The sequence below is a fragment of the Rhinolophus sinicus genome, chromosome 2 (assembly GCF_057876585.1).
Source record: "Rhinolophus sinicus isolate RSI-liver-muscle chromosome 2, RSI-T2T, whole genome shotgun sequence".
Taxonomy (NCBI): Eukaryota; Metazoa; Chordata; class Mammalia; order Chiroptera; family Rhinolophidae; genus Rhinolophus; species Rhinolophus sinicus.
In genome coordinates this window covers 172,776,143-172,803,484 of record NC_142502.1, presented here as the reverse complement: position 1 = coordinate 172,803,484, position 27,342 = coordinate 172,776,143, and the positions used below count along the sequence as shown (strand labels likewise).

Genomic DNA, 27,342 nt, shown 5'->3' with positions numbered 1-27,342 from the left:
CTATAGGGAGAGAAAAGCAGCCGTATACAGTGGTACCTCGCTTTTTGAACGTCTCCGTTGATGAACATTTCGGTTTATGAATGCTATAAATTTCATGGATCTATGGTATCATTAGATAATAAAATTCATGCTAAATTTGCAGTTTTAGGGGTTGACTTTTAAAGGTCTGGAATGGATTAATCCATTTTGCATTACTTTCTATGGGGAAACTGGGTCTCGGTTTTCAAACGTTTCAGAACTTGAATGGTCTTCCGGAACGGACTACGTTCGAACACCGAGGTATCATTGTATGTTGAGAAGGAGATTGGCATCACAGGCAGCCATGAGACAGGAGGTGTGAACGCCTGGCAGCAGTGGGCTAGGGCATGGAGAGGAGGGCTCTGTGGTCAGGAGCAAAGCAATGGAGAAGTAGCACATCCATACCTCATCCTCCAGGTACATAGCGTATCTGAGATGAATCTCAGGGGTTTTGTGCTTGAGGGCCAGCCGAGAGAGTTCAAAAGCAAATTCAAAGGAGCTGAAAAGGAAGGTGCAGATAAAGTTTGCCTACTCTATACTTCCTTCTATAAGAGGAAAAGAAAAACAGAGGGCAAGAGAAAAGGGGAAGAATTAAGGGGAAGAAATGGGACCGATTAAGAAAGACCATCTATAGAGACGCACAGAGAAACACAAAGGAAGACAGGCAGGCAGCGCTGTGATGACCGCCTCACCATCACGTATGTCAGGAGACACCTGTGCTTCCCATGCCAGTATGAGGAAGGGGGATGGGCAGGAGGGAGGGGAAAAGAGGAGGCAGCCTCACAGCACTGCGCGGTCCTGGTGCTCCCCTCACCTGTCCCGAGCCACAGGTACAGTAGCAGAAAAGCTTCCCCCAAATAGGAAGCCTGCACTCAGCGCGGACCTGATGCAGGATTACTCCCGCATTCCGAACATGTGCTTAAAAAAGCTCCTTTTGCATTTAAGGGAATCACGCTTCCATTACTCAGGAGTAAGTTATGGGCTGGGTGCATCTGACCTTTAAACGTTGTTCTCTCTCCACCCTTCTCCTTAGTTGGAACACCCAAAGATTAACCACTGTTCTGAGTCCCCAGGGAATAGGGGCAGCGTTCCTAATTCATTCTTGCCTCTCTGTCAAGTCCTTCGGGGAATCTCTCCTTACCACATTTCTTCACTCTGCCTCAGCTTTTAGAACTGCTTTTGAGATACACATCAATTTCCTTTCTCTAGGTAGAGGCTCGGTCTAGACCAGGGCCCGGGGTCCATGGAGAGAAGGCTTAGGGCCTCACCAGTTGTCGGCAGCATGGTCGATAGCAGCTTCCAGGAGTCCCAGCTTATTCAGCAGCCTGACTGCAGCCTCTCCTCTCAGGCTCTTTGCCCACAGATAGGCCACGTGTTTGTGGGCATTAGCTCCTCCGTGAGCCTTGGCCACCTGCAAAGCAAAGCCACTCAGCAGTCCTCCCGTGCAGGGGTACATAGCTGCTCCCTCCTCATCTCTGACCTGACCTCAGCTTTGTCAAGATCAGGGACCTGGGCTAGAACAGGAAGAGGGCTAACTTGCAGGGTCTCTCAACCTGTTTAGGGGCCACGGATGGATTTCAGGTTGTCACAAACCCTTAAAAGGGCATGAGAAATTCTGTATCGGTGTAGACATTTTTCAAAGAAACCCACAGCCGGTTTAGAATTAGACAGTCACTTGAGAGTGGCAAAGAAGGATGGCTGTCCCCCAGTGTGGCCTGGATTCCTTACCCGGTAGGCCTCTTCCCAAAGCTCGCTGGACCGGTACATGTTCACTGTCGCCTTCCATTCCTGGGCCTCGAGGTAGTGATACTCAGCCTCCTGTAGCCGGCCTTCCGCCTCCAGCTCCTGGGGAAAGGTGGGTCAGGTTGGAGAGGCGGGAGATACACGGAGCCTGTTTGAGGAAGCGATGGGCAGGGACAAAAGGGCTCACCTTGCCCAGGTGTAGGTGTGTGTCACTGAGGAGATCTGGGTGGTGCTTCCCGACCAGGCGGATCATATCATCATACAACTTGTGCTTTTTGAACATGGTGATGGCAAGGTCAGGCTCTTCCACTGTCACATACAGCCTAGGGAAGAGACGGGAGATACGGCTGGGGCCTCCTAGACCCACATTCCTGCTGCTAGAATCATTCCTAAGAGGTCCTGTGGGTCTATTCTACCTTCTGGGCAGAGGGCACACACCCTCAGACCTCATCCCTCTCTCCAGCCTTGAAGCCCCATCTCCCTCCACGCCTCCTGTGGGGCCTCGGCTCACCTTTCTGCCTCTCGGTACTTGCCCTGCTTCTCCATCTCCTGAGCCTGGGTGATGTACAGCACCGACACATCCTCTGGTCGCATGCACTTCATCGCCAGCTGTGTACACAGAGCAAACGTAGCCTCAGGTGCCAATTCCCAAGGGAAGCAGAGGGCTATGCAGAGCAGTCAAGGAAGTGGGGCTTAAGGGAACCTGTTTTCTCAGGAACTCTGAACTTTCAACCACAGGACTTTGGTTACTGCCACTCTCCTAGTTAGCTCAGGGAATTCCAAGTCCATAAGGGGTAAATTAAGAACTATATTCTGCTAAGGCAGGAGAGTCAGAGATGCCCTGTGTTGGGGGCATATGTTCCCATTACCATTCTCCTACCTTACCCACCAGATTCTGACAGCAGGAGCGAGAACACAATTCCCCAGGTCACTAGGGTGTCAGGAGTGGTATTGCAGATTCCCCAGCTCCCAAACCCATCTGCTCTTCAGAATTACAGGTGTGGGAACATGGGCCTCTCTTCATCCTTACCTCTCCCTGTGGCTAAGGATCCAAGTTACCCAGACTATATTTTGGTACTTTCTTAGCTTTCTGGGAACCCATGGAGGTGGCAGATCGGAGACTAAGAAAAGTGGCACCACAACCACAAAGGCGGAATTCTCTTATCATGAACTTCACCCCCTTCTCTACCTTGTGGGCCTGCTCCCAGTGGCCGGCCTGGGTGTACATGTCTATCGCATCTTTTGTCCGGTCCCCCTTAATGTAGAGCTCCTCAGCAATCTGTGGTTGAGAGAGGCAGATACAAAAGGTCAGAGCAAGAGTTAAAGGAGCCTGTAGGAGGAAAGAACAAACTCAGCTGGGAGGGAGTAGAGCGTGGGATACCATTGTCATACAATCACAGAGGAGAAAAGATGACTGTGGGTGTCTTAGACCTTCTACTGTTTTGAAAAAAGACCAGCTGAAAACAGTATGAGGACATTATGACGGGTGTCTAAAAAGGCCTCGCCTTAGGATGTAGAGAAAAGACGATATTGGTGGGATTTCAAATTGGTGCAGCCACTGTGGAAAACAGCATGGAGGTTCCTCAAAAAATTAAAGATATAATTACCATATGACCCAGCAATCCCACTTCTGGGTATTCATCTGAAGAAATCCAAAACACGAATTCGAAAAGATACACGCACCCCTATGTTCACTGCAGTGTTATGTACAATAGTCAAGATATGGAAACAACCTAAGTGGCCACAATAGACTATTGGATAAATAAGATGTGGTACATCTATACAATGGAATGTTAGCTGGCCATACAAAAAAAAAAAAAAAGAAGAAATCTTACCATTTGCCATAACATGGATGGACCTAGAGGGTATTATGCTAATTGAAATAAGTCAGACTAAGAAAGACATATACCATATGATCTCACTTATATGTGGAATCTAAAAAACAAGATAAACAAACAAAACAGAAACAGACTCATACATACAGAGAACAAACTGATGGTTGCCAGATCAATAAATTGTATGAATGTCTAACCACTGTACTATACACCTGAAACTAATATAAAATAATACTGAATGTCAACTGTAATTGAAAAAAAATTTTTTTTTTTTTTTTTAAAAAGGCCTGGCCTTTCTGCAAGGCAAGGCAATTCTGTACTTTAACTAAGTTGGAATTATACATGAAGAATCACTCATGCTGACAAAGGAGAGCTACAGACTCGCTTCATATATTTGGGAGAGGGGTCTGTGTCATGTTAGAATGAAATAGGGTCAGGAAATGGCTTTTTTCCCATCCAGGGTGGTGATGCTGTTGGGCCCCAGAAAGAAGGATTTGGTGCGATGGCCCCACTTCCTGCTCTGGGCTCTCTCCTTGTCATCTGTACTGCAATGCCTCAAGCTGCAGAAAGGGGCTCTTCCTCACCTCATACTCCTGCAGAGACGCATAGTGTTGGGCCACACGAGGATAATATTTGGATGCAGTGCTCCGGTCCTGCAGATCTAATATATAAATTGCCTTCTTCCACTGGCGGGCACCCAGGGCAGCCTCAATAGCCTTAATGGAGCACCTGGCATAGTTGGGAAAGACATAATATGTCAGAGGAAAGAGGAAGATGGATGGAGGTAAACAGACACCTCAAACATACTCTACTCTGTATTTTGAGATCTCATTTTTTTAGTCCTTGGAGCCCTTACTTGCCCCAGCACCAATTGCCTTTGCACCCCCGGACGTCCATACCTGGCTTCAATATAGTGATTAATGGCTGCATCAAGCTGCTTCTGCTGTACCAAGTGGTCCCCCCACGCCTCCTCTAGTCTCACCACTTCCACGGGGAATGCCAATCGAGCCAGCTCCACCGCTGCCAGAGATGGAGAGGGAACTCAGCTCAGACGGCCACAGATGGGACTCAGGAAAAGTAAGACAGGGAAATGAGGAGGGGCAAACAGGTGAGAAGCTGAGCAAGGGAGAACTGAAGCCAGTCAACCTGAACAGAGGCACCGAGACAGGTGTTTGGGCAGAGCCTATGGCGGTGGCGGCCGGGGATGGCAGGGCCGTACCTTTCATGAAGGCGCTGCCTTTACAGTAGCACTCCAGGGCCCGCTGTGGGTTTCGGATCTTCTCAAAGAGATCACCTGCCTGGTAACACATACGATGTCACAATGATACCCCCACTACACAAAGAATCAAGTATCAGCCCCAAAAGGAAGAGAATCAGCCACCAGTCAGAGAGGGCTATCCACTCCAAGATAGAATCGGGGCACTGAGCCCTGGAGTTACGGGCTAGGAATAGGAAGCAAGCCATACCCTTTCATACAGTCCCCCCTTGATAAGGGCTGCGGTGATGTGTTCCACCAGCTCGGTGTTGGCTAGCAGTTCCTCTTGGGTCAGCACCAGCCGAGCAGCTCTGGCAGGGAGCCCGGCTTTGAGGTAGAGGCTGATGGCTGCTAGCCCATCCCCTTGGCTCTCCTGCAGTTCACCTGCTCGCTCCTCTTGCTGTGTGTCCATCAGCCACTGGTAGTAACCTCGGCGCAGCTTCTCCAGGGCGGGATGCCCCTGGACATGCAACAGAAGAACCAGGACTCACTTCCCTCCCTCCTGCCATGGTACATGCCATGCTTCTCCGATCCCACCATGACAACGGAAATCCTCCTGAACACGTGTCCTAACTCCTCGCCATAGCAGCTCCCAGCCCCAACCCTGTTCCAGTTCCTACAGCCTCCTTGACAAGAGGCGCTTTCTGATACTGGTGGAACCAAGGTTTGAGCCACTGTGGAGAAGACAGAACCGGTACCTTGGCCTCAGCCACGGCGATACACTCGTCCCAACGGTGTAGCTCCTGGTACATGTCCATGGCCTCCTCAACAGCGTTCTAGGGGACCCGGGCAGAGGGAAGAGGGACACCAGGACGCTAAGAGGATCAGAAATGAGCAAGCTCTCCTCAGCCTGCCTAAGATGCCAGCCCATGTGGCCTTTACTTATACACAAGCAGAGGTGGATTTATTGTGCAACTAAAAGAAACTTAAGCTTCAGGGCACCTTATCTGCACGGGCCCCATCCAGGGCAGTTTTTCTTAAAGCAAGCTCCTCAGACTGTATAAGCTCGGGGCCCCACAAAACCGGGATCTATCTCCATGCACAAGAATTACAAAGACAGGCTCTGGAGTATAGAGATAGACTTTTTATGAACGAAAGAGAAATTGTAAGGACTAACGCAGAGGAGGAAATTGGGGAATGAAACTACTGGTATCAACATTTCTAAAAGTTCTCCCCAAACTTTTGGAAGCCCAGCTGCCCAGTGCTCTTTCCTCCCGAGTTTGCCTCTTGTTTTGCTCTCATCCCCTCTTCCATCTAATCCCTCTTCTCCTGTTACCTGTTCTAAGAAAATCATTTCAGCCAGCTTGTAGTTCTTCTCCAGCATGGCTAGACGTGCTCGGACCTGATAAAAGTCTGTTCCTTCTCCACCCTGCAGGGAAAAGGGAGGTTCTGGTTATGTTGTCAGTGCTACAGGAGCCATTCTGTCTGCAGGCTGAGACAGGAAGGCCAGAGAGACGTGGACGCTAAAAGATTTGGGAAGCTGAAAACCTTCACGGGGCTTAGGGGCTTGAGATTTGGCAAGCACCTCCAAAATGGCCCAACTTGAAGGTGCAGTGGGGTGGGCAGGGTAGAGGACATTAGCCATGGCTGGAAAGCTAGGAACATGGAGCTGAGGACTAAGAGAAATCTCAGCTGGAGAGACCGAATGAATCAGGAGGGTAATACTTGCATATTCCTGAGACACTTGATCTGCAATCTCATTGGTTTTGTGCAGGAACCGAGCTTTGGCTACATGGCCCAAAGCAGAAAAGCACCTGCAGTATGGAAGCAACAACAGTCATATTATTACAGGAGCATCATTAATTCATTGGTTCAGCAGGTAGATACTATTGTGTGCCAGGCACTGTTCTCGCCAGAACTGGAGACACAAAGGGGATAAGACAGATGAGGGCATTGCTTTCAGGGAACTCACTTTCTAGTGGGAACAAATACTCAGTAAACAAGTAAACAAAGATAATTTGAGAGACTGAAAAAGAAAAGAAAATGAGTGATATCAGATAGTAACTGAGGGGACTATTTAAGTTTAAGAGAAGGCCTGTCTGAGTAGCTGACATTGGAGCTGAGACCTGAATACACGAAAGAGGCAGTCATGGTAAGATGGGCACAAATTATTCCAGGCAGAAGGACCAGCTCGTGTGAAGGCCTATGGCAGGAGTGGGCTTGACATGCTCAAAGAGCCAAGAGGACACCAGTGCAGCTGGAGACTGATGGGCAAGTCGCTACATGGTATGCAAAGGAAGCAGAAGCCAGATACTGTAAGGCCTTAGGACATGACAGACAGTGTGGGTTTTCTACTACAACAGTAAGCTACTGGTAGCTGCCGAACAAGGAAATGATATAATCTAATTTATGTTGTAAAAAATTATCAGTTGCTATGGGGTATATGATCTTAGGGGTATAAGAACAGCCTCAGTGAGACTACTTAAGTGGCTTTTGCAACATTGCAGGTAGGAGATGGTGGTGGCCAGTTCGAAGGTGGAGACTGTGCAGCTGCGCAGGTAAGAGATTCAAGTATATGTTTTGAAGACCCTGGAACGGAGTCCCTAGGACTTGCTGACAGTCTAGCTGTGGGAAGCATGGGGAAGAGGGATCGAAGGTGACTCTCAACCCAACAGCAGCGGTTGACATTTGTTGCACACTTAAAATCTGTGCAAAGCGCTCTTTGCACAGACTCTCTCACTTGTTCTTCACGACCACTACCATTTTCTTTACCACCCTTTGAATTCTATTATTATCCCCATTTTACAGAGAAAATCGAGAAACCAAGGCTGGGAGATGTTATATAATCTCTCTAAGGTTACACAGCTTGATAAACGGAGCCAAGCTTTGAACTCAGAGAGTCTGGAGTCCTAGGTTTGTCCTATTAACTACACTCCTATACCTTACTTGGAATATGCACATCAACGCGTGGATTGTGTGGGATGGGTATTAATAACTTTGAAGGGGTACCTAGTTAGCAGAAGGGGAGGAAAAAAAAGGTAGTAGAAGGCATACTCTTACAATCCAGGATGCAGAATGTTTGGAATAATTGTACTATGGGAGGGTTCTAGTACATTTGTTGGCATGGGAAGGGAAGCAGTGCCTTCACACTGGGTAGGAGTTGCCCACACGTAAAACACCCACGCGGTCAGTCCTCCTAGTGGCTGCGCCCCTCAGCTCTCCAGGCCCCCTCACCTCTCAGCAATGTGTAGCTGCCTTGCCTCTAGCGCCAGTTTACTCAAGGTTTTCCACATTGCCTCTGTTTCTGGAGTCATTTCCAGAGTATCCAAGAAGTCCGTTGCCCTGAAGAAGGAAGGAACCAAAGCACAAAGAACGAGTCCAGGGTCAGGAAGATACCAAGGAATATTGGCGATGGGGCGGGGAGGGGAAGGCCAGGCCATTATTTGTCCTTTTAGTCTCATCTCCTCCCTGGATCACCAGGTCCTGTTTAGATAGGGCCTGTTTTACAACCCATCCCAGGTCTTCCTCTCTCAGAACCAGACTTTGCCACCACCTTGCTGGTTAGCAGCGCAGCCCCTCACCGGGTGTAGTTGCCGTCATCAATGGCGGTTCCAAACTCAATGAGGCCCTCATCCAGTGTGTAGGCCACTGTAGTCACACCTTCCGTCACCATCACCTCAGTCTTGCCCCCGCTCCGCTCCAGACCGACAACATCACCCTGGAGAAATTTAATTCCCCCCCCACCCAAATTCCCGGTTAGTGTTTCCACAGACTGAACTGCAGAACAGACCCACCCTCACCCAACCCTAGTGCTCACACACTGGGGGAATTACGGTGGCTTTTGTTTTCCTAACATTTAGTTTCTCTCAAGAAGATAAAAATTCCTTATCTATGGGATTATCCTTGGGTTAAAGTACACTCCTAGCTGTGAGGGCACTAAAGCCTGGAGGTAAGGTGATAAAGTGTGGCATCCACTTCTGCTTCCAGCAGTACCATAGCCAGGTATTCTTAAGGATCCAGCCCTAAAGTATAAGTTGAAGCTGGCATACTTCTTAATGCATTGCTGAGTTCAACTAAAGAAATCACTAGGAAAGGTTCCTAGCCTCTCCCCTACTTTCTCCTGAAAGAAAGAAAGGAAGGAAGGAAAGGAAGAGATCAATAAGCAAAAACCTGAGCAGAAAAATATGGAAAGCGAGCAAGTAGGAAGGATACAGTTGCTCTGAAGGCAAACCCAGCGTCGGGAGAATAAACTTTGGGTCCTCCAGCAGGATGAGGAGGCCAAATCTGAGAATTCCTCATTAAACCTGGGATCCTCTCTTCAGTAAAGGGAATAAAAGTGGTACAGGTCATTAATATGCCTAATTCCTGCAGAAGTAAAGACAAATCATCTCTGGAGGAAAATGTCCATTTTAGGTCTTCAGGATTCCAAAAGAGTCAATGTGGCATGAGCTCATAATAATAATAATAATAATAAAAACAAAATACAAGTTAACAAACCATTATAAAGGAGTAAACAATAACAACTAAAACAGTTTTGGACCTCCAAGGATTTCACATATTAAAATAACAGTTGTTATAAAAACAGTTATGGAATATAAAATAATTATGTGTGAAATGTTTGAAGATCTAAAAGATGAAATGAAAAGTTAAGCAGAAACAAGAAACTATCACAAATGGTCAGGCAGATTGGGAAAAAAAAAAAACAGGACCTTATGAAAAATTAAATTTTTAAAATAAAAACCTCAATGGACAGTTTAAATAGCAGATTAGACAATGATGAAAGCTAATTAATGAACTGAAAAATGTACCTATAGAAATTATCCAGAATGTAGCATGGAGCGAGGAGGAGAAAGGAAATGTGAAAGAGAAGTTAAACAGGCATAAAAGGGGGGGAGCACACACACACACAAAAAAGGCATAAAAGACAGTACAAGAAATCTAACATGTGCCTAACTAGAGTTCTGATGGAGAGAATAGAGAATGCAAGAGAAACAGCAATGTTTGAAGAGATAACGGATGAGAAATTTCCAAGACTGATGAAAATATGTATGGTCAGAAATACAGGAAGCACAACATACACCAAGCAGGATAAATAAAAGGAAATGTATAGTCAGACACATTGTAGTGAAACTTCAGAACACCTGAAAAAAAATTTTTTTTAAAGCAACCAGAGAGAAAAGACAGATCACCTATAAGGAAAGGGTTGTTAAACTTCTCAGAACAACAAAGGAAGTCAATCAATGGGACAATATTTGCAAAAGGCCAAGAAAAATTAACTGTCAATCTAAAATTGGGTACCGAGTCCAAGAATCTTTCAAGAAAAAGGCTAAATAAAAACATTTTCAGATAATCAGAACTGAGCGTTTATCATCAAAAGACTTTCTTTCAAGAAGAAAAATAACTTCAAGAGGGAAGACTGGCAATGCAATGCAAAAAGAAAAGGTCAACAGAGAAACTGGGTAATCTAAACACTCTGTCTGTACAAAATAATAATGTCTAACTTTGGGGATAACAAAAGAGATCTAAAATACTGGACGACAATGACAAAGAAGAAGTAATCAAAGTTGAAGCCATGTAAGGTAAGGTCCTTGTATTGTCTGTAGGGGAGGGGGTGCTACTGACTAACTCTAGACTTTGTCAATTTAAGTACAAGGTAAACTTTCAAGGGTGATACTATAGAAATAGGATGCATAACTCCAAAGCAAAATAGTGAAAAATGGTGTTTAAAAAAAGGACAAAACAGGGCCGGCCCGGTGGCTCAGGCAGTTAGAGCTCCATGCTCCTAACTCCAAAGGCTGCCGGTTCCATTCCCACATGGGCCAGTGGGCTCTCAACCACAAAGTTGCTAGTTCAACTACTTGAGTCACCAAGGGATGGTCGGCTCCGCCCCCTGCAACTAAGATTGAACACGGCCCCTTGAGCTGAGCTGCCGCTGAGCTCCCAGATGGCTCAGTTGGTTGGAGTGCGTCCTCTCAACCACAAAGGTTGCCAGTTCAACTCCCGCAAGGGATGGTGGGCTATGCCCCCTGCAACAAGAAAACGGCAAGTGGACCTGGAGCTGAGCTGCGCCCTCCACAACTAAGACTGAAAAGACAACAACTTGAAGCTGAACGGCACACTCCACAACTAAGATCGAAAGGACAACAACTTGACTTGGAAAAAAGGCCTGGAAGTACACACTGTTCCCCAATAAAGTCCTGTTCCCCTTCCCCGATAAAAAAAAAAAAGGACAAAACAAACCAAAATACCCAACCTTACTCAGTCTAAAATGAGACAAGAAAGGAGAAAGAAAAGAGATATAGAAAAAGAACAAGAAGAAAGTACCACGTGCCCTATCCACACCCACCAGGCATCCTAGCCTGGCACAGGAGCCTGTCTTCTCTGCTTTCTCTCCTCCCAGATTTTGGAAGATTCCTTTGAGTGTGTGTGATACAGTTGGACAGGGTCTCATCTACAGTCTGAAAAACAGAGGAACTGAACTCTGAATGGCTTATAACAGAATCAGCACACAAGGAAGTGACATAGCCCTGCCCCTCCTAGCTGAATCTTCCAGCTTAAGGAAACTCCTCATTATGACCTGGTGAATTTCCAGGGCCACTATGATAGAGACCCATTCTCCAAGGGTCTAATAGAATGTCAGGAGTCTGAACAAGAATGGTCCCAGGGCCTGGTTCACTGTGGGGAAGGAATCTAAGCTTTACTTACCAACTCGATCACAGAGATTATGGGTGGTGGGCAGAGAAAAGCAAGTAACCTTTGGAGCTGCCTCAGTACTCTGATTAATCAGCCTGACACTGTGTCCGAGGTAGCCTGGTGTCGACGTACCCTGATAGAGGACATGGTGACCCTCTCAGGTGCCTCAATGTTGTACCACACACACAAGCTGTTTCGGTTCTGAGCTACCAGCACATCACTTCCTGGGACCCACTGCACGTAGGAGCAGAAGTTGAGGATCATTGTCTTAGAGCAGCTTTCAATATCGTATAGATGCAACTGAAGAAGGAAGAGGAAGATAGCACGATGAGAAGGGGTTATGGGGTGTCTTCTGATCTTGACCATTTCCCTAATGGTGAAATGTGTTGAGCTAACCGACCGGTCAGGTACATGATGAATTTCAAAGTTTATTGACCTGCAACCCTTGAAGTTTATGTTGAGTTGGTATATTCTGACTCTGGCCTTCACCCTAGGAATTTAAATTAGCTGAAGGTCAGACTTTCATTCTTAGCAAAGCTCTGGGCCACAGTTACCAGCCTGGATTACAAAAGTTAGGCCACCAGACAAATTAAATGGTCTGGAAATTTGTGACGTGGCTTTCACATCACAATGAAAATAAAATGAAAAATCACCAGATAGTCTCTTTGCCCCTGAGGTTGAACCTTTTGGTGACACCACATTGAGACCAGAATCCATAGGGGCAGTAGGAGACTGTCCTCCGGCCAGCTGCCATGCTGTCAGACAAGCGTAGCTGAAGCGCACTGGAGCAGTACGTGTGGGTAAAGGTCAGCTAGGCATGCGGAAGAGGAATGCAGGGCTGAGGAAGCTGCATGAGGGCACAGACATGTGAAAACTAACAGACAAACCAACTCGCGAATTCCCTACTGACCTTGGTGCCATCAAGAGCCAATCTCCTTAAGGGTAATATCAGAGTCAAAGAATGTTGATTCTGTGCCTTCTGTTATGCTAATGGCATAGTACCAAGAAATTATGTCCCATCCTGCCTCCCACAATCCCTGGTATTGACTAGTACCACATCCTCTATGGACCAGTCAATGGCTAAGGCCTCAGTAACCCTCCTTACGCGAAGTTTCCGGTCCCTGAAGAGAAGCTTGTGCCCAGTCTCATTAAGTTCCAGCCAATCCACACGGCTCTCATGGTTGATGGTGCCAATGTTATAGCCACCAATCAGATCGACTAGAGATAAAGGAGACAGGGTTAAGAAGAGACGTACCACATCATCATGTACAGGGCATGAGGCGGTCTGCAGAAGTCTGGCCTTACAATCGTATGTTGGGCTTTAAGAATGTTGTGTGAATCTAGACTACGTCCTGAGGAACGCAAATGACCAATACAACATAACTTTGCTAAGATGCTTAAGATGTTGGGTTTCTTCCAAAATTGTACACATTTTGTTTAATGCTGTAGTTAACTCAAAAGGTCCAGACCCATCAAAAAATGTGATTCCTCTCTGGGACTCTTGGAGTTGTCTCCTAGTAGATCAGAACTCCAGAGCAATTGGCTTTTATTACTCACAAAATCCTCTGGAAGGCAGTACTGAGCACATCCAGGATCTACCCCCATTACAGCCCACCAGGAAGAGAGCTGATGGATGCAATGACCTGGAGCAGCATCACATTTGCTCCAAGGAATCACCTGCACATTTCTGTGCCTCTGATGTAAAAGGACCGAGGAGTAAACAGTGGTGAAGGCACACAAACAAAATCACAGGAACCTCTGTCTAAGGTTAGGCTGGTCAGGGCAGAGGGTGGGTGTTGTTTGGTCTGAATGTTATAGGCAATGCAAGAAATGATCACACTTAGAACAGACCACCCAGGACTCGCTAAGATACTTTCAGGGAGTCTCATGAACAAAGCCCATTCACAACTCTTATTAATATACATTATTAACAAGCAACGTACCTGCCTTTGGTATATATGCTGAAGCTTTTCTAAAAACCAAATGCTAGCTAATGTCTACAACTGGGAAGACCAACTTAAAAACAAATTTTCCTGGAAATGTAATGGCTCCGTGCGATGTCAGAGGGATAGTGGATGGGGGCAGGGGGGTTCACACAGTGTGAGGGATATAAATGATAAACGTCTAAGTATTGCTTTGTCTTGTGCACCTGAAACTAATAAAATTAAAAATAATAATAAAACAATTTTTTTCCTTTAATTAAAAAGCAAAACAATCAAGCCATGTTTTAATGCCCCAATTATAAGTAGAGCTGTGGGGACTCTATTTCTGTGAAGACTGAAATTATATACAAAATTATGTGTTATATATATTTTTCTGGGAAAGGATCTATAATTTTCATTAGATATTCAAAGGGATCAGTGACCCAGAAGAACTCTATCGTTTTACATACACTGAAGGTGAGACCTACAGAGGGAGGTGACTTGTCCAAAGTCTCATAGCTCATTATTGCCACTGGAACTTAGTCCACTGGACTAAGTAATAATAATATTATTATTTCCATTATAGATACAACTCGGAGCTCAGCAATCTGATATAAAACATAAAATTCACGAAATGTAAAAATGTCTTAAGGTATTTGTATATGGAAACTTGATTTATGACAGAAGACATTACAAATTAGTGGGTGAAGAATGGACTTTCAATAAAAGATTAAACATATGGGAAAAAACAAAATTAGATCCCTACCTATATTATGCACAAAAATAAAGTTCAGTGAAAAGCAAAATTGTAAATGTTAAAAGAGAAAGAAGAACCAAAAGGAAAAACACAACAAAAAAAGTTAAAGTATACAAGGGAGGAGGGAAGGATTTCTTAGATAAGACCTCAAAAGTCACAAACTATTTAAAAAGTAATAAAATGGACATTTAAAATTTAAAATATTTCAACATTAAAAGATGCTGAAAAGGAGAGAAAAAACAAGTCACAGGCTGAGATAAAATATCTGCAATGCAAATAATGATCAAAGGCTATAAACATGCACACACAGAACTCCTTCAAGTCAATTAAAAAAAGACAACCTGATTTTAAAAATATGCAAGGGATATGAACTGGCAATCCACAGGAAAAGAAGTCTAAACAGCCAGTAAACAAATGAACAACAACAACAAAACTAATACAATGAGGTATTATTTCACATAAATCAGACTGAGCCAAGCATTGGAAAGGAAGTGGAACAATTGGAATTCTAACTGCTGGTAGGAGTGTAAAGTGGTACAACCCCTTTGGAGAGCAATTTGGAAATATTTAGTGAAATTGAAGATGTATCTCTTCTATGATTCAGCAATTCCTCTCTAGGTAAAAACCTTAGTGAACTGAAACACTGCAACAGTGAAAAACCAGCAACTTAACTGTCCATCAAAAAGATCCAAGATAAATACAATGAAATGTTAGGATCTGACAGAAGTGGGTATGAGTATACAAATAATAATATTACTACTAATAACAGCCAACTTTTATTAAGCTCTTTTTATGCACTGGGCACTAGTCTAAGTACGTTTCAGATGAGGTAGGTACTATTTTTGTTCCCATTTTGTGGATGAGGAAACTGAGATACAGAAGTTAAGTAACTTATCAAAGATCACACAGGTACTAAGTACAGAAGTGGGGAGGTTTGACTCCAGAACTCTCTTCTTTATAACTATATTATATAGTATGTTATTCTCTATACTTCTTAGAGAATGCTATGCTATTCTCTATACTTCTTTTCTATGCTTGAAACATTTTGTGATTAAAAGATTAACAATTAATAGATAAAATAAGATTTATAAATGCAAACATCTGTGAAATGAAAATCAAGTTTGTCATCACTAGTTACTAATGACAAAATATATAGAAAATAAGGTCCCTTCAAGAGTCTATGATCCTGTGAAATCTAAACAGGAAAATTCATAAATTTGCTAATTGTTCTTCTCTACAACTCACAAATTTTCGGCCCTGAGATATATACCTAGAGAACATAAATAATTATATGGGCGGCTGTATACATACCAATGTATCTATATCCAGACATCTAGATATACACACGCCCATATGTGAACATTTCACATACCCGCTGCAGAGTGGGGTCACTCATTTACCTGGTGCCTCTCAGATTCCTGGGTCCTCTACTGCACACAATCCTGTGATATGGAAGTGTACTATAAACATCTACTTTGTTATTTCAATTATGAGGGAGTCTTACCTACAGCAATAGTCTTAATATCAACAAGATAAGCCAATTTCTTATTCTCTTCCATTCCTCGCTGACGCCTCTCATTAATACGGACACTGAAACACAAAGGGTGAGATAAGGCAAGATGGGTTTAGGCAGTTAGGACGTTTATCAAGGGCTCTGAAGTACCACATGGGATAAAGTGTTCAGATTAACCCGAGGACACACAGGAGGTAGAAGTCAAAAAGGAATTCTTTTGCATTTCACAACTGAGAGAACCTTGTGGGGTTACCTGATGAGGTGGGGGTTCATGAATTCAGTACGTACAGAACCCAGGGTATCATTGCTCCCATATTCCACCAGGGTTAGCTCCCCAGCATTGAAGATCATGCATACCTGGGGATGAATGGAATTGTTATATGGCGGAAAGCTTGCGCGAACAAAGAGGAAAGCAGTAGAGGGACGTATACTGTCAGTTCAGAGTGACTCCACTTTTCTGTCTACTCTGTTCCTCTGCCTATTTCACCCCCACCCCTCCTTTATCTGATGTCTCCTCAACCCGTTGACACTTGCCATCCTCTGACAAGGGAGCTGGAAGGAGGCTTAATGAGATGGTGATGGTGGATCAAGCTCTACTCACATTTTCATTTTCAAAGAAATACTTCTCATTGCCACCAGATCCCTGCCAAGCTACCTGTGAAGGGGAAGAAGACATAACAAACAATGTGAATAACTATCCAAGACAATGCTGAAAGAATGACAGGCGGGGAGGCAGAGAGATCGATTTTGGGGAGGCTTTTGACACTGCACAAAAGAGGTGCTATGTCAGATTTTGCCCTAGTCCCTATGTTTCTGCGAGATGGGGTAAAAAAAGGCCAACAGTGGTGATTCCAGGATTCTAAACCTCCTGGGTCACATTCCCTGAATCCAGGTCCCCAACACCAGAATGTTAGAGCTCCCGTGGAGAATTCCCCCCAGGAACCCTGGCTCCCCCAAAGTAGCAACTCAAGATGGTTCCTACCTCACTAAGGCGATTCGTGTTCAGGTCCCCCAGCAGCAGCGTGTCTGACGTGTGGGCCACCAGATAACGCTCTTTTCCCAGGATTTTCACTTCTTCCACCTCATAGCCATAGTGTGACTTGAGTATCACTCGGGTCCCTGATGACAGGTTCTTTACAATCACCTTGGTAGGGAACACGTCTGAGCTACCTGGGCTTCCCCCAACTCAGAAGAGGCATGAATGTGCTGTGCCCTTCATCCACCTCCACAATGCTAAACAAAGCTAATACCTTGTTTCCTCACCTGGCCTAGGATACTGCTGGTAATAAGGACACCTCACACTTAATAGTGCTTTGTTATTTATGAACTGCTTTCCTATGTTATCTTTTTTGATGCTTATAATACATACGATTCTGCAAGTTCCACTGGGTAAAGCCTATCACTCTCCCTATGTTCCCATAGTTATTTAGACAAAGCTTTATGGTAACTTTTACCACAGTGTACTATATTATTTTTTGATATGTTTGTCTCCTTTGCTGGAACGATCTTCTCAATTAAGGGACAATGTATTATCTTTGAATTCTCAATGCCCAACAGTGCTGTTGACACACAGAGAATGGATAAATGTTTCCGGAGAAAAGGAAAGAATACAGGAATCAATGAATAATAAATGGAAAGAAAGGAATGTAGAGATAGACAAGAGAGAAAAGTGGGCTCTGGAGCTAACAAATACGTTCACAACATCATACACAGTGAGTTCAGAGGCTCTAAAACAACAGAATTCACCCTTGTAATCTTACTTATCACCTTCCCTAGTTGACATCATGCAGGCAGTGAAGTTTTAAACCAGGAAGATGTAAGTGGCAATAAACACCTCTTAAGTCTGGTTTTTAAACCTCTTCTTATAATAAGCTGGAAGAACTACAGCAGGAAAGTTGCCAGAGAGTTGCCCCGACACATTCTGTTCCCCAGAACAGCTCTGCCAAAGGTTAAATTTGACATTGCTGTGGCTGTGGCCAGAAGGCAGGGAGGTATTCCAAGGATGAATGAGCCATGGCAAGATCTCGGTCAGCAGACTTTTAGCTGCTCACCTGGCTGGGTCCCACGTATGTCAACTCAAACTTGTTCTTGTAAACGCTCCTTCGGAGGCAGCAGTCAAACTGTTCCACTCCACCACAGAGTGTGCCCTAGAAGGGAAAGTGACAGCACAGAGGGGAACACACATGGTATACAGAAGGTATCTAGAGGCACCCTCAAAACTTAGATTCTAGACTCTACAGACAAGGTGGCAATAAAAGGGCTGGTAGTTTTTGGAAGTACCAGCAGGAAAAGAGGTGGCAATCACAGGACTTAAGGGCATCACCCAGTGATGGGATGCAAGGGAGAAATCAGCCAATACAACTCTTTGTCCCTTTCGGCCTCCAAGAAAGTATGAATTTCTATTTCCTGCCTGTAACGTCAGATTTTTAGGCTGGGATGAAAAGGGAAGAGGAGAGTCTCTAGTGTCAGGAGAGCGTGCTTTGGGATGAGGCAGGAGGTTTCCTAGTCTGGAGAAAGTCACCAATGCCAAAAGGGGTTAATTAGTGACATACTGCGCAGAGTCGGGAGCCATCCCGCTTCCAGGCCAGGGCAGTGACGGTGTATAAGTTGGCAATCTCCTTGGGCTTCGCCTCTTCCCAGACACTTCTTCGAGGGCTCCAGTTGAGCACCCGAAGTCTGAAATAAAGGATGTGGCTTTTAGAAGAGATGAAGGATGAGAGAAAAAGCAAAAGTGGGCTGGTAACTGAAGAAAATTAGTCTTGTTAAATCAGAGAAGGAAGGAAATAAAAGAGAACTGACAACTTACAGAGTCTAGGTAGTAGGAGAGGACAAAAAGGTTCAAAGGAAGTTAGTTGGGAAAATCAGGTCACAAGTAAAATGGAGTAAGAGTGATGGGAGTAGAAAAAAACAAAAGGAGATTGTGGCTGGTGAGGAAAATGAGCTCTTAGCACTAGAGAAATACGGAACAGGTAGGATTAAGAGAAGAAAGGAACAGGAAGAGACACAAATGAGATTGAAGGGGATAGAAAGACAGGCCTGACAAAGTTGGAGTTAAAAGCACTCCAAGGAAGTGATGGGATCCAGACCCTAGCTGTTCATCTACTGTTCCCTCGTTCGTTCGTTCGTTCGTTCATTCATTCATTCATTCATTCACCAAATGAGCGTATATTATGTACTAGATGCTAACCTGGGCACTGGAGACAAAAAGGTAAATAATAGGCTCCTTTCTCAAGGGCTCTTCAATTTATCCAGATAAATATAAACACCAAAGTATAGTACAGTGTGACAAACACTAACCCAGTGGTCTGAAAAGGGGCATTAGGAACACAAAGAAAGTGGAGATAAATTCTGCTGTGGAATCCCAGGGAGACGCATAGACACAAGAGCATGCGCATTTTGGAAGGCCAGCATGCCAATGGATGGTAGGAGCAGGAAGAGGACAGTGCATGAATTAAAACCTGAGAATGTCAACATCCACTTGATTCTGATTCAGTCTCCCACTCTGGCTGAGAATAACTGGGCGAAGGCAAAAGAGTACACACAGAACAGTAGGCAGAAGATGCAATTGGCAGGGGAACCCACCTGTCATAACTGCCCAGCACTACAGACTGGCCCCCAGGGCTTGCTGCAGCTGTGGTGAACTCCCGCTCCTGAGAGTCACGGCTATAATCAAAAGTCTGTAGCACATGACCTTCCTTTCCATAGGCCACAATCCTCCGATCACAGCCTGCAGCCACGATGCTGTTGGTTGCCCAAGCCAAGGCATAGGGTGGGCATGGGTGGTTAACCAACTTCCCCTGAGACAGAAGTACGAGGGTTTTAATCTCTCTGACTCTGCGGACTCCACCCTGGAAATTTCTTATTCCTAGCACCCGACACACTCACTTTGACTCACTTTGACCATCCGACTCTGCAGAAGTCTTTCCCCCAATATTTTTCCACCCCAACACATCCTAATCCTGTCTTTCCGTGGTATAGGTGCACACACATGCATATGACATATATGCTTACATGGTGGAAAGTTCACAAACTTAATTGTCCAACTTGTATACACACTTACTGATCTTGTTTGTGCTCAAGAGGAAACTGCACAATACTTGTGTGTCGGAGATCTTTAAATGCAGCCAATGAGGGCCTCCAAAGGGAGATGTCTGACCCATTAACTAACACTGTGTGGGCCCACAGGGAGCTATGGCTCCTTACATTTGTTTTTAAGGAGGGGTATATTTAATTATTACACACATAATGCTGAATGTAAATGGTTCAAACCATAGAGAATTACATAGAATAAAACATGAACATTCCTTTTATCTCCCATCTTTTCCCTCTCAAGAGTAAACAACTTTCTTCTATGAATTTATATACATTATTTTTTTTTTACAAAAATGAGAATAATTCTCATTTTTCATTATCCTCAGAGTCTTTATTTCCCTTTGTCTCAAGGTCCCTCCACCTGACTCATACTTTCCCATAAATATCAAGCTTTGGACTCCTAAACACAGATCCTTTCTGTGCCTGAATCCCACCGTCCCTCTCTCTGAGGTATCACTCCTCTAGCCAACGCCCCCAGCACCTCAATCTAAATTCCTTAATGTTCAGCCTGCTCTAGGAGGGCTCTTGGGATTTCTTTATTCCCTGTGCCAGAGCATCCTTTATTCATACCTGTGACTCTCCAGACCCTTCATCGTCAAAGAAATACCTAACGATGGTGCCATCTGCATGACCAGAGAGAATTCCTTTCCCAGAGCAACTGAAAAAGGCACAAAAAGAGGAAAGGAGAGAAACACAGGAAGAGATTAGAATATTCTGTCTCACCAAGAGTCCCCTTTCTCTGTCAAAGACAACCCTACCGGTGGTTCCCGCTACCAGTCCTTCCCAGCTGTCATACTATGGTCTCCCAGTCCAGATGTTCCTCCCCATGGCTTTTTCCTACCATGTTTCAGCTCACAGGATTTCCCACTCTTCCTTACTCACTTCGTTGTCAGCGACACCACGTAAGAATCTGTCCCATAGATGGTAGATGACTTATTAGTTTTAGTGTTTGCTAAACGAACCTGAAAATGGGAGAATGGACACAAGTCTGGTTAGGCTACTTTCAATTTCACCCAGATCCTAAGGAAAGAAAAAGAAAAAAACCCAAAAACAGGTCCCTCTGCATTGTCCCTTAAGGGAGAAGATGAACCATATTCCTCTCCCCAGAACCATCATCTCCACCCACCACCTCTCCTGTGTCTCTCTTTCCTCCTTTACCTTCCCTTCGGCCAGTCCAAAGACAATGATGTACTCTGCTGGCCACTGCAGACAAGTGATAGCACTCTGTAAGAAAGAAATAATGGAAAGGATAACCCTGTCCGTGTAGATCTGTCTGCACACTTATAACAACCTGCCCCTGAACAACCCGGACACCCTGCCACATGCTACCACCCCAGCTGCCGACAGGGAAGGAGAGCAGGAGACAGCAGGGCTCTATGGAGGGAAGCGGATGAGGATGAGCAGCCAGGTGGCACCATCCTTGCAGCAGGAAAAGTCAGATACAGATGTTATAAAAGGTAACTCCTGGTTAAAGTTATAAGCAGGTATCTTAACACACGTTTGTTCAGCCTAATTTCCCAGGGACTAGTCTGAACTGTACCGTCTGGATGAACTTGTTACAGATGACTTTCTTGTCACCCCTGCCAAATAAAAGGAGAGACAGCGTATTAAAAACCACTTCCGTAAATACATCAACACACATCATGCTGGGGGAAAGGAAGAAAGAGCAGATATTTCTCCTGGCTCAGTGGTGTTTCCTACCGCTCCATAGGCCCTGAAAGCTTTGGACAAGTAACAAAGATGTGACACCACCCGCGGCTCCCTAGGACCTCACAGGACCTTCTGTTGACCTTAAATTGATTCCTCCAGGGATGGGATTGCGGAACATGGGACAAAGCTAGGGAAGCAACCACTGTAGACTCTGAGGCTTCTGCCTGCCAGGCCCCAGTTTGGCTCCTCATGCTCTCTATTCCCCCTCCCCAATGAGGCACTTCTTCCTGCCTTCCCCTTTGTTTCTGGGTCACCCATTTCCCAGCCTCTATCCTCACCAGTCTTCTCCAATCTTGTAGACGTAGATGATGTTGTCAGTCTGTCCTATGGCAATTTTAGTGGAATCAGGAGAAAACGCCATGCCTTTCACCATGTAGCTCTTCCTGCCATACTAAGAGTTAAAAAAAAAAAGAGAGAGAGAGAGAGAGAAGCATGAAAGAAAACAAATGAGTATGTGTGAAAGAGAAATGAGAAGAAAGGGTGCACCTGTGACTGGGGGCTTCAGGGATTTACACTGAAAAAGCAGCGGCAGGCCATTTCCTGTGTGTATGGCTAGGAAGTGAATTAGGAAGTTTCCCAGGTCTGGAATGCCCCAAGTTAAGGCCCACATGAGTACCCTCTTCACCTTCATGTCAGCTGGTTTGGTGGAGAATTTATCTCTCCGCTCTCCATGCTCATCATACAACAACACCACTCGGTCCACTGTGCACACAGCAAATTTGGCATTGTTCTGGGACCACGCCATGCAGGTCACCTTTGCAGCTCCATCCTGCAGAGATAAAGGGGGCAAAAATAAACCAAGGTTAAAAAATAAAAATAAAAAAATAAACCAAGGTGCTGGTCTAGAATGTCAAAAGCATTTCTAGTTCCATTGCTTGTAGTGTGCCTGGTCAACTTTCCTTAAAAAGTCCGTAAAACAAAGAGATGCCTAGGATCCACCTTGGTCTCTAGGGCCATAAAATCCTAGACGGTGAGAACAAGGCACTTCTAGAAACCCATAATGCAAATGCACTAAGAGGTGACATTCTTAGTCAATCGTACCAATGTGTTCCTGCAATGACCTTGTTCCCTCATACCCTATGTCTGCTACTGAAGTAAATTCAATTAATGTAAGTTTTGGTCTTTAGCCAGTCATTCAATTAATATTTTTTGAGTACCTTACTGAGAAAGGCATGTGGCCAAGGGCTGAGAGGGAGACAACGAGCAAAACATGGACCCTGTCCCAGGGTGTAATAGGAAGGTGCAAAACCAGGAAAAGTCCTTAAGAGAGGTATGTGCAAAACATTATAATATTAGGTTTGTGCAAAAGTAATGGCGTTTTTGCAAGTTTTAACCTTTTAAACCGCAATTACTTTTGTACCAACTTAAAGTTCGGAGAAGCCTGAGATAATTTTATGTTTATATGAACATTAAGCTTTGAAGAATGAATGCAGCTGAGTGAGGGAAATTATCTGAGGTAGAAGGAATGGCATGAGCAATGGCAAGTATGGTCAAGAAATAGTAATTTAATTTAGCTGAAACTATGCTGTAAACAGAAGAATCGAGGAGGTAAGGTAGGAAAAACACTGAGGCCAGCTCAAGAAGGGTCTTCAAAGCTAGGCTCAGCAGTTTGGGTTTATTTGGTAGGAAAGGAAGAGACAGTGAAAGCTCTGGAACAGGGAATAAAATAATCAGAGTTGAGACTTAGGATGAACAGTCACCTTGTTGTTGTTTTTCTTTTTTCCTTAACTATCCACTTCACAAAAGTCCAAGTTAGAAGCAATCATCTCCCAGTGAATTATTCTTGCCATGTCTGTCCCTTCCACCACCTGTCCCTGGTCCTTTGTGGTTCTACACTAAGGATTTCCCTCCTTGAAATAAAAAATTTAGTTTGGGGATGTAAAGTACAGCATAGGGAATATAGTCAATAATATTGCAATAACTATGTATGGTGCCAGGTGGATACTAGACTAATCCAGGGGAATCACTTCATCAATTATATACCGGGGGTGCCAAAAAAATGTATACAAGTGGACACTTTGGTGAACGTCGCTCAAGTGGTAGTTCGTCATAATCAGAAGTGTGTGGACGCTGATGGTAAACACTTTGAGCACTTCTTGTAATTGCAGAAGTCAAACATGACTTGTATTCATCTTTTGTTATCGGTATACATTGAGTATTATAATTTTAATACAGTTTTCCTTTCTTAAAATGTGTATATTTTTGGCACCCTCTGAATATATCTCACCACTATGCTGTACACCTGAAATTAATATGAAATAATATTGAATGTCTACCATAACTGAAAAATAAAAAAGATTTATGAAAATGTAAAACAAAAAAATTAGTTTCTGCTTCAATTGTTTGATTAATTACTCGGACTCTAGAACGTTGGCTTAAAACATTACTTTTCACTCTTAACCTACTTATCTCCTCAAACCAAAGTCAGAAAATAGGCACAGCACCACCATTATCACCCTCCGGTTCTTGATCAAATTAGGTTAGAAGGACTGAAGTCTCCTCAACAACCGTTGCCGATCATCTTCCTTCATCATTTTGTCCAATCCTGGGCATTCAGCCCTTTCCTGCATCATAATATCATCTTATTTTGAAAGACTGAAGGAGGAGAATTTCATTTTCAATTACTACTCCATTAAAGTAAAGGAATTTTTAAATTAGATTCAGAAGGCAGTTTCCTGAGCAATGAGCGCATCTTTCTTTTTTTCTAATTTCCTTCTATTCTCCTAATGCCACATCCTCTGTGAAGCCTTCCTAGTTCCCATAATCAACCAGTTCTCTTTTCTCTGCAATATGGACCTCATAGAACTGTCGTGAGGACTAAATGAGAGAGGGAACAATAATAGTTAACCTTTAACAAACACTTGGTACCATAGACCAGGCACTTTGATAAGAGCTCCATATGAATCATCTCGTTTTACCATCTGAGATAGATGTTCTTTATTATACATCTTTTACAGATGGGGAAACTGAGGCATGGAAAAGTTAAGTAATTTGCTCAAGTTTACATGCAGTTTGTAAATGGCAGACCCAAGATTTAAATCCATTATGCCTGACTCGATAAATCACAATTCTAACTTCTTTTCTTATGCTGCCCTGGTACAGATTGGACAGTTATGACAGATTATTCTTATTAGCTTTGTGTTATTTTGTCCCTTGAATTTTGAATGTCCTTCTCTCTTGTCTATCAGTTTTTACACTGCTTTTCAGTTTACAACGTTCTTTTGTTTATACTTCTTCCTTTAACTCTTCCCCAATCACCCTAAGGTTGCTATTATTACTACTCCCATTTTCCAAATGAAGAAGTTGGGTGAGTGCTGAGAGAGACTGTGGGATAAGGGCTCAAGTCAGCAGTATCAAGTCATTTATTTACAGTAGTGGTGGAACTAGGACTTGAATTCTGTTCTCTTAACTCCAAAACCCAGCTTTTCTTCACCATGTTTCAGGGTTCCTCACCCAGTGCCCAAATTCTTCGAAATCTGAGATCTTCACCATCAGAACGAACAGTGCGGTCTTCTGCACTCCCTCTTTGGGACTTGTGCCTAAAGCGCTTATTTACTTCGGTGTAGATTTATGCTCGTTGTTTACATGTGCGTCTCTCCCTCTAGAATGAGCCTCTGGAAAGCAGGGGCAGTAACTGAGCTAGTCCTGCCTCCCTCCGAGCCCCTGCACGGGGCCTGGCACACAACTGATTTAAAGGAAACGCAATAGCGGTGCATCTCGCCTACTGTACACTATCGCCCGAGCAGAGCCCGAATCATTGCTATAGTTTTCAGTCTTCTGCACACAGTAGGCGCTCAACATTAATCTTCAGTCCCTCACTTTTCTTGGAGAGTTAAGGCGGGCGGGGGAGGGAAAAGGCACGCAACTCCTCACCTGAGGGCTCAGCAGGGTCCTCAGGTGCTTCAGCTGCATGACGAACACCTGTCTTTCAGATGCCACCAGACACCGACAACTCCCGTGGTTACCTGGACAACCCACCACGCAGCCGCAGCTACGCCACTGACGCAAACATGACCAGAGCGCAACGCACGTCGCAAGGTCACCACGTAGGTTCGGGGCGAAGCAACCAGTAAGTGCGCAGGCGCAGTGATATTTAGGGCGGGACCCAGACAGGACTTGATGACTCGTCTCTTTGGCCAATCCCGTCGCTGCATGCAAACTCAAGCTGAAGCCACGCGCCCAAGCCTTCTGCAAACCCCAGGACTACGTAATCGCAGTCTTTCTTGCTCTTTGATGTACGATAGCGTGGCAGAATGCGTTCTTTTAATCCTCACAACCCTGAAGGAAAGCAGGGCAGTTGCTATTCTAGGCCTTTTACTTGGACGGAATTGAACCCAAATAGGTTATATGATCACAAGGCTAATAATAATGATAGCTCACAGTGAATACTCAGTGTGTCTGCCAGGTGTAAGTGTTGCACATGCATTATCTCATTTAATCCCAAAGCCACCTTTTGAAAGGATAGCATTATTAGTCCCATTTTACGTAACAGGAGACTCGGGATTGGAGGAGTCATTATCCCAAGCTAACAGTCAGTTAAGGACTGTAACTGGGATTCAATCCAGAGCTGGCGCATTTAAACACCCTTTATGTTCCTTCTCAACTCCTAGCTCTCTATCTCAAAGCCGTGCTACCACACCCTGTGACACTCCCATCCCAAGAAATGATGATGTTGATGGTTTGGAACCAGTGGCCAGGAAGAGGTAAGTTAACCTACTTCCAAATTGGGTAATGGTGGATTAAAGACTGCTGCTTAGATCAGGATGCTTTCATAGTTGCGGAGGAGCAAACCAGAGCTTCCTCGCCTGATAGGTTAAGGTTAAGTCTTGTGATACCGGGGCTGGAGCTTGGTTAAGTAGGAAAGATATTGACTTCTGCTTTTTAATTTAATTTTATTGGGGAATATTGGGGAACAGTGTGTTTCTCCAGGGCCCATCAGTTCCAAGTCATTGTCCTTCAGTCTAGTTGTGGAAGGTGCAGCTCAGCTATAAGTCCAGTTGCCGTTTTCAATCTTTGGTTGCAGGGGGCACAGCCCACCATCCCATGGTGGGAATTGAACCAGCAACCTTTTTGTTGAGAGTTTGCACTGCGCTCTAACCAACTGAGCCATCCTGCCGCCCCTCTGGAAGCTCAGTGGCAGCTCGTTGTCTTCAATCTAGTTGTGAAGGGCGCAGCTCACTGGCCCATGTGAGAATTGAACTGGCAACCCTGTTGTTCAGAGCTTGCGCTCTAACCAACTGAGCCATCCGGCCGCCCCAGATATTGACTTCTTGGGTCCCTTTCAGAATTACTGGTCTAATTTCCTGTAACATACCAGAGAAATCAAGATGCAGAAAAGGAGCATTATTCATAAGCCTCTGGAAAGATCCAAAGTTGAGAAGACCTGAAATCCTCCAGAAAGCATAGTAAATGCTGTCCAGACAGATTCTAAGTTCTGAAGCCTTCCCCCACAGTAGTTGTAAATGTTAACAGGTATTTCTCTCACTCGCACCAAATGCCCTTGGAACTTAGGAAAGAGTTGAGGACAGCCCCTATTTTCACAGGAAACAAGTAGGTCCCAGAGCCCAAATTATTTGATAGGGGAGTTCCAACCCTTCAGCTTTATTTCCAGAATCCTCTTCTGGATCTAGTGGCAAAGAGTGAATATAAAGTTATTTATGCTTTACAATTATTGACTTTGACCGAATGAACAGAGACAGAGACAAAAGGGAAAGCGAGGGCAGGGAAGAATAAGCACAGGAACACACTGGAAAGGAGTGTGTGGCAGGAAGGGACCCATTAGTGTAGCTGCTCTTTTGTTTGTCCCAAGACACCATTCAGTCCTTTTCTGAAAATTAGCTCAGGGTTGATGGAGGAGTCAGAGG

General features: G+C 44.5%; 1 protein-coding gene across 1 annotated transcript in view; it reads right to left on the bottom strand.

Moving 5' to 3' along the window:
• The window catches only part of IFT172 (intraflagellar transport 172), a 33,555-nt gene extending 8,019 nt beyond the window's left edge, over positions 1 to 25,536 (bottom strand). Inside the window, exons 1-31 of the mRNA XM_019735300.3 lie at positions 25,352 to 25,536; positions 22,104 to 22,247; positions 21,757 to 21,869; positions 21,309 to 21,348; positions 20,927 to 20,992; positions 20,651 to 20,730; positions 20,339 to 20,426; positions 19,259 to 19,473; positions 18,229 to 18,352; positions 17,728 to 17,823; positions 16,659 to 16,820; positions 16,278 to 16,331; positions 15,930 to 16,033; positions 15,668 to 15,753; positions 12,590 to 12,702; positions 11,617 to 11,784; positions 8,373 to 8,509; positions 8,026 to 8,133; positions 6,521 to 6,605; positions 6,128 to 6,220; positions 5,550 to 5,627; positions 5,063 to 5,311; positions 4,816 to 4,894; positions 4,496 to 4,616; positions 4,181 to 4,325; positions 2,951 to 3,040; positions 2,273 to 2,370; positions 1,949 to 2,084; positions 1,747 to 1,863; positions 1,287 to 1,429; positions 424 to 517 (exon numbers count right to left, since the gene is read on the bottom strand). Of these exons, the coding sequence (XP_019590859.3) occupies positions 424 to 517; positions 1,287 to 1,429; positions 1,747 to 1,863; positions 1,949 to 2,084; positions 2,273 to 2,370; positions 2,951 to 3,040; positions 4,181 to 4,325; positions 4,496 to 4,616; positions 4,816 to 4,894; positions 5,063 to 5,311; positions 5,550 to 5,627; positions 6,128 to 6,220; positions 6,521 to 6,605; positions 8,026 to 8,133; positions 8,373 to 8,509; positions 11,617 to 11,784; positions 12,590 to 12,702; positions 15,668 to 15,753; positions 15,930 to 16,033; positions 16,278 to 16,331; positions 16,659 to 16,820; positions 17,728 to 17,823; positions 18,229 to 18,352; positions 19,259 to 19,473; positions 20,339 to 20,426; positions 20,651 to 20,730; positions 20,927 to 20,992; positions 21,309 to 21,348; positions 21,757 to 21,869; positions 22,104 to 22,247; positions 25,352 to 25,390 (3,465 nt within the window). The 5' untranslated portion in view covers positions 25,391 to 25,536. The remainder of the gene's footprint in view (positions 1 to 423; positions 518 to 1,286; positions 1,430 to 1,746; positions 1,864 to 1,948; positions 2,085 to 2,272; positions 2,371 to 2,950; positions 3,041 to 4,180; positions 4,326 to 4,495; positions 4,617 to 4,815; positions 4,895 to 5,062; positions 5,312 to 5,549; positions 5,628 to 6,127; positions 6,221 to 6,520; positions 6,606 to 8,025; positions 8,134 to 8,372; positions 8,510 to 11,616; positions 11,785 to 12,589; positions 12,703 to 15,667; positions 15,754 to 15,929; positions 16,034 to 16,277; positions 16,332 to 16,658; positions 16,821 to 17,727; positions 17,824 to 18,228; positions 18,353 to 19,258; positions 19,474 to 20,338; positions 20,427 to 20,650; positions 20,731 to 20,926; positions 20,993 to 21,308; positions 21,349 to 21,756; positions 21,870 to 22,103; positions 22,248 to 25,351) is intronic.
• Positions 25,537 to 27,342: the final 1,806 nt, after the last annotated feature.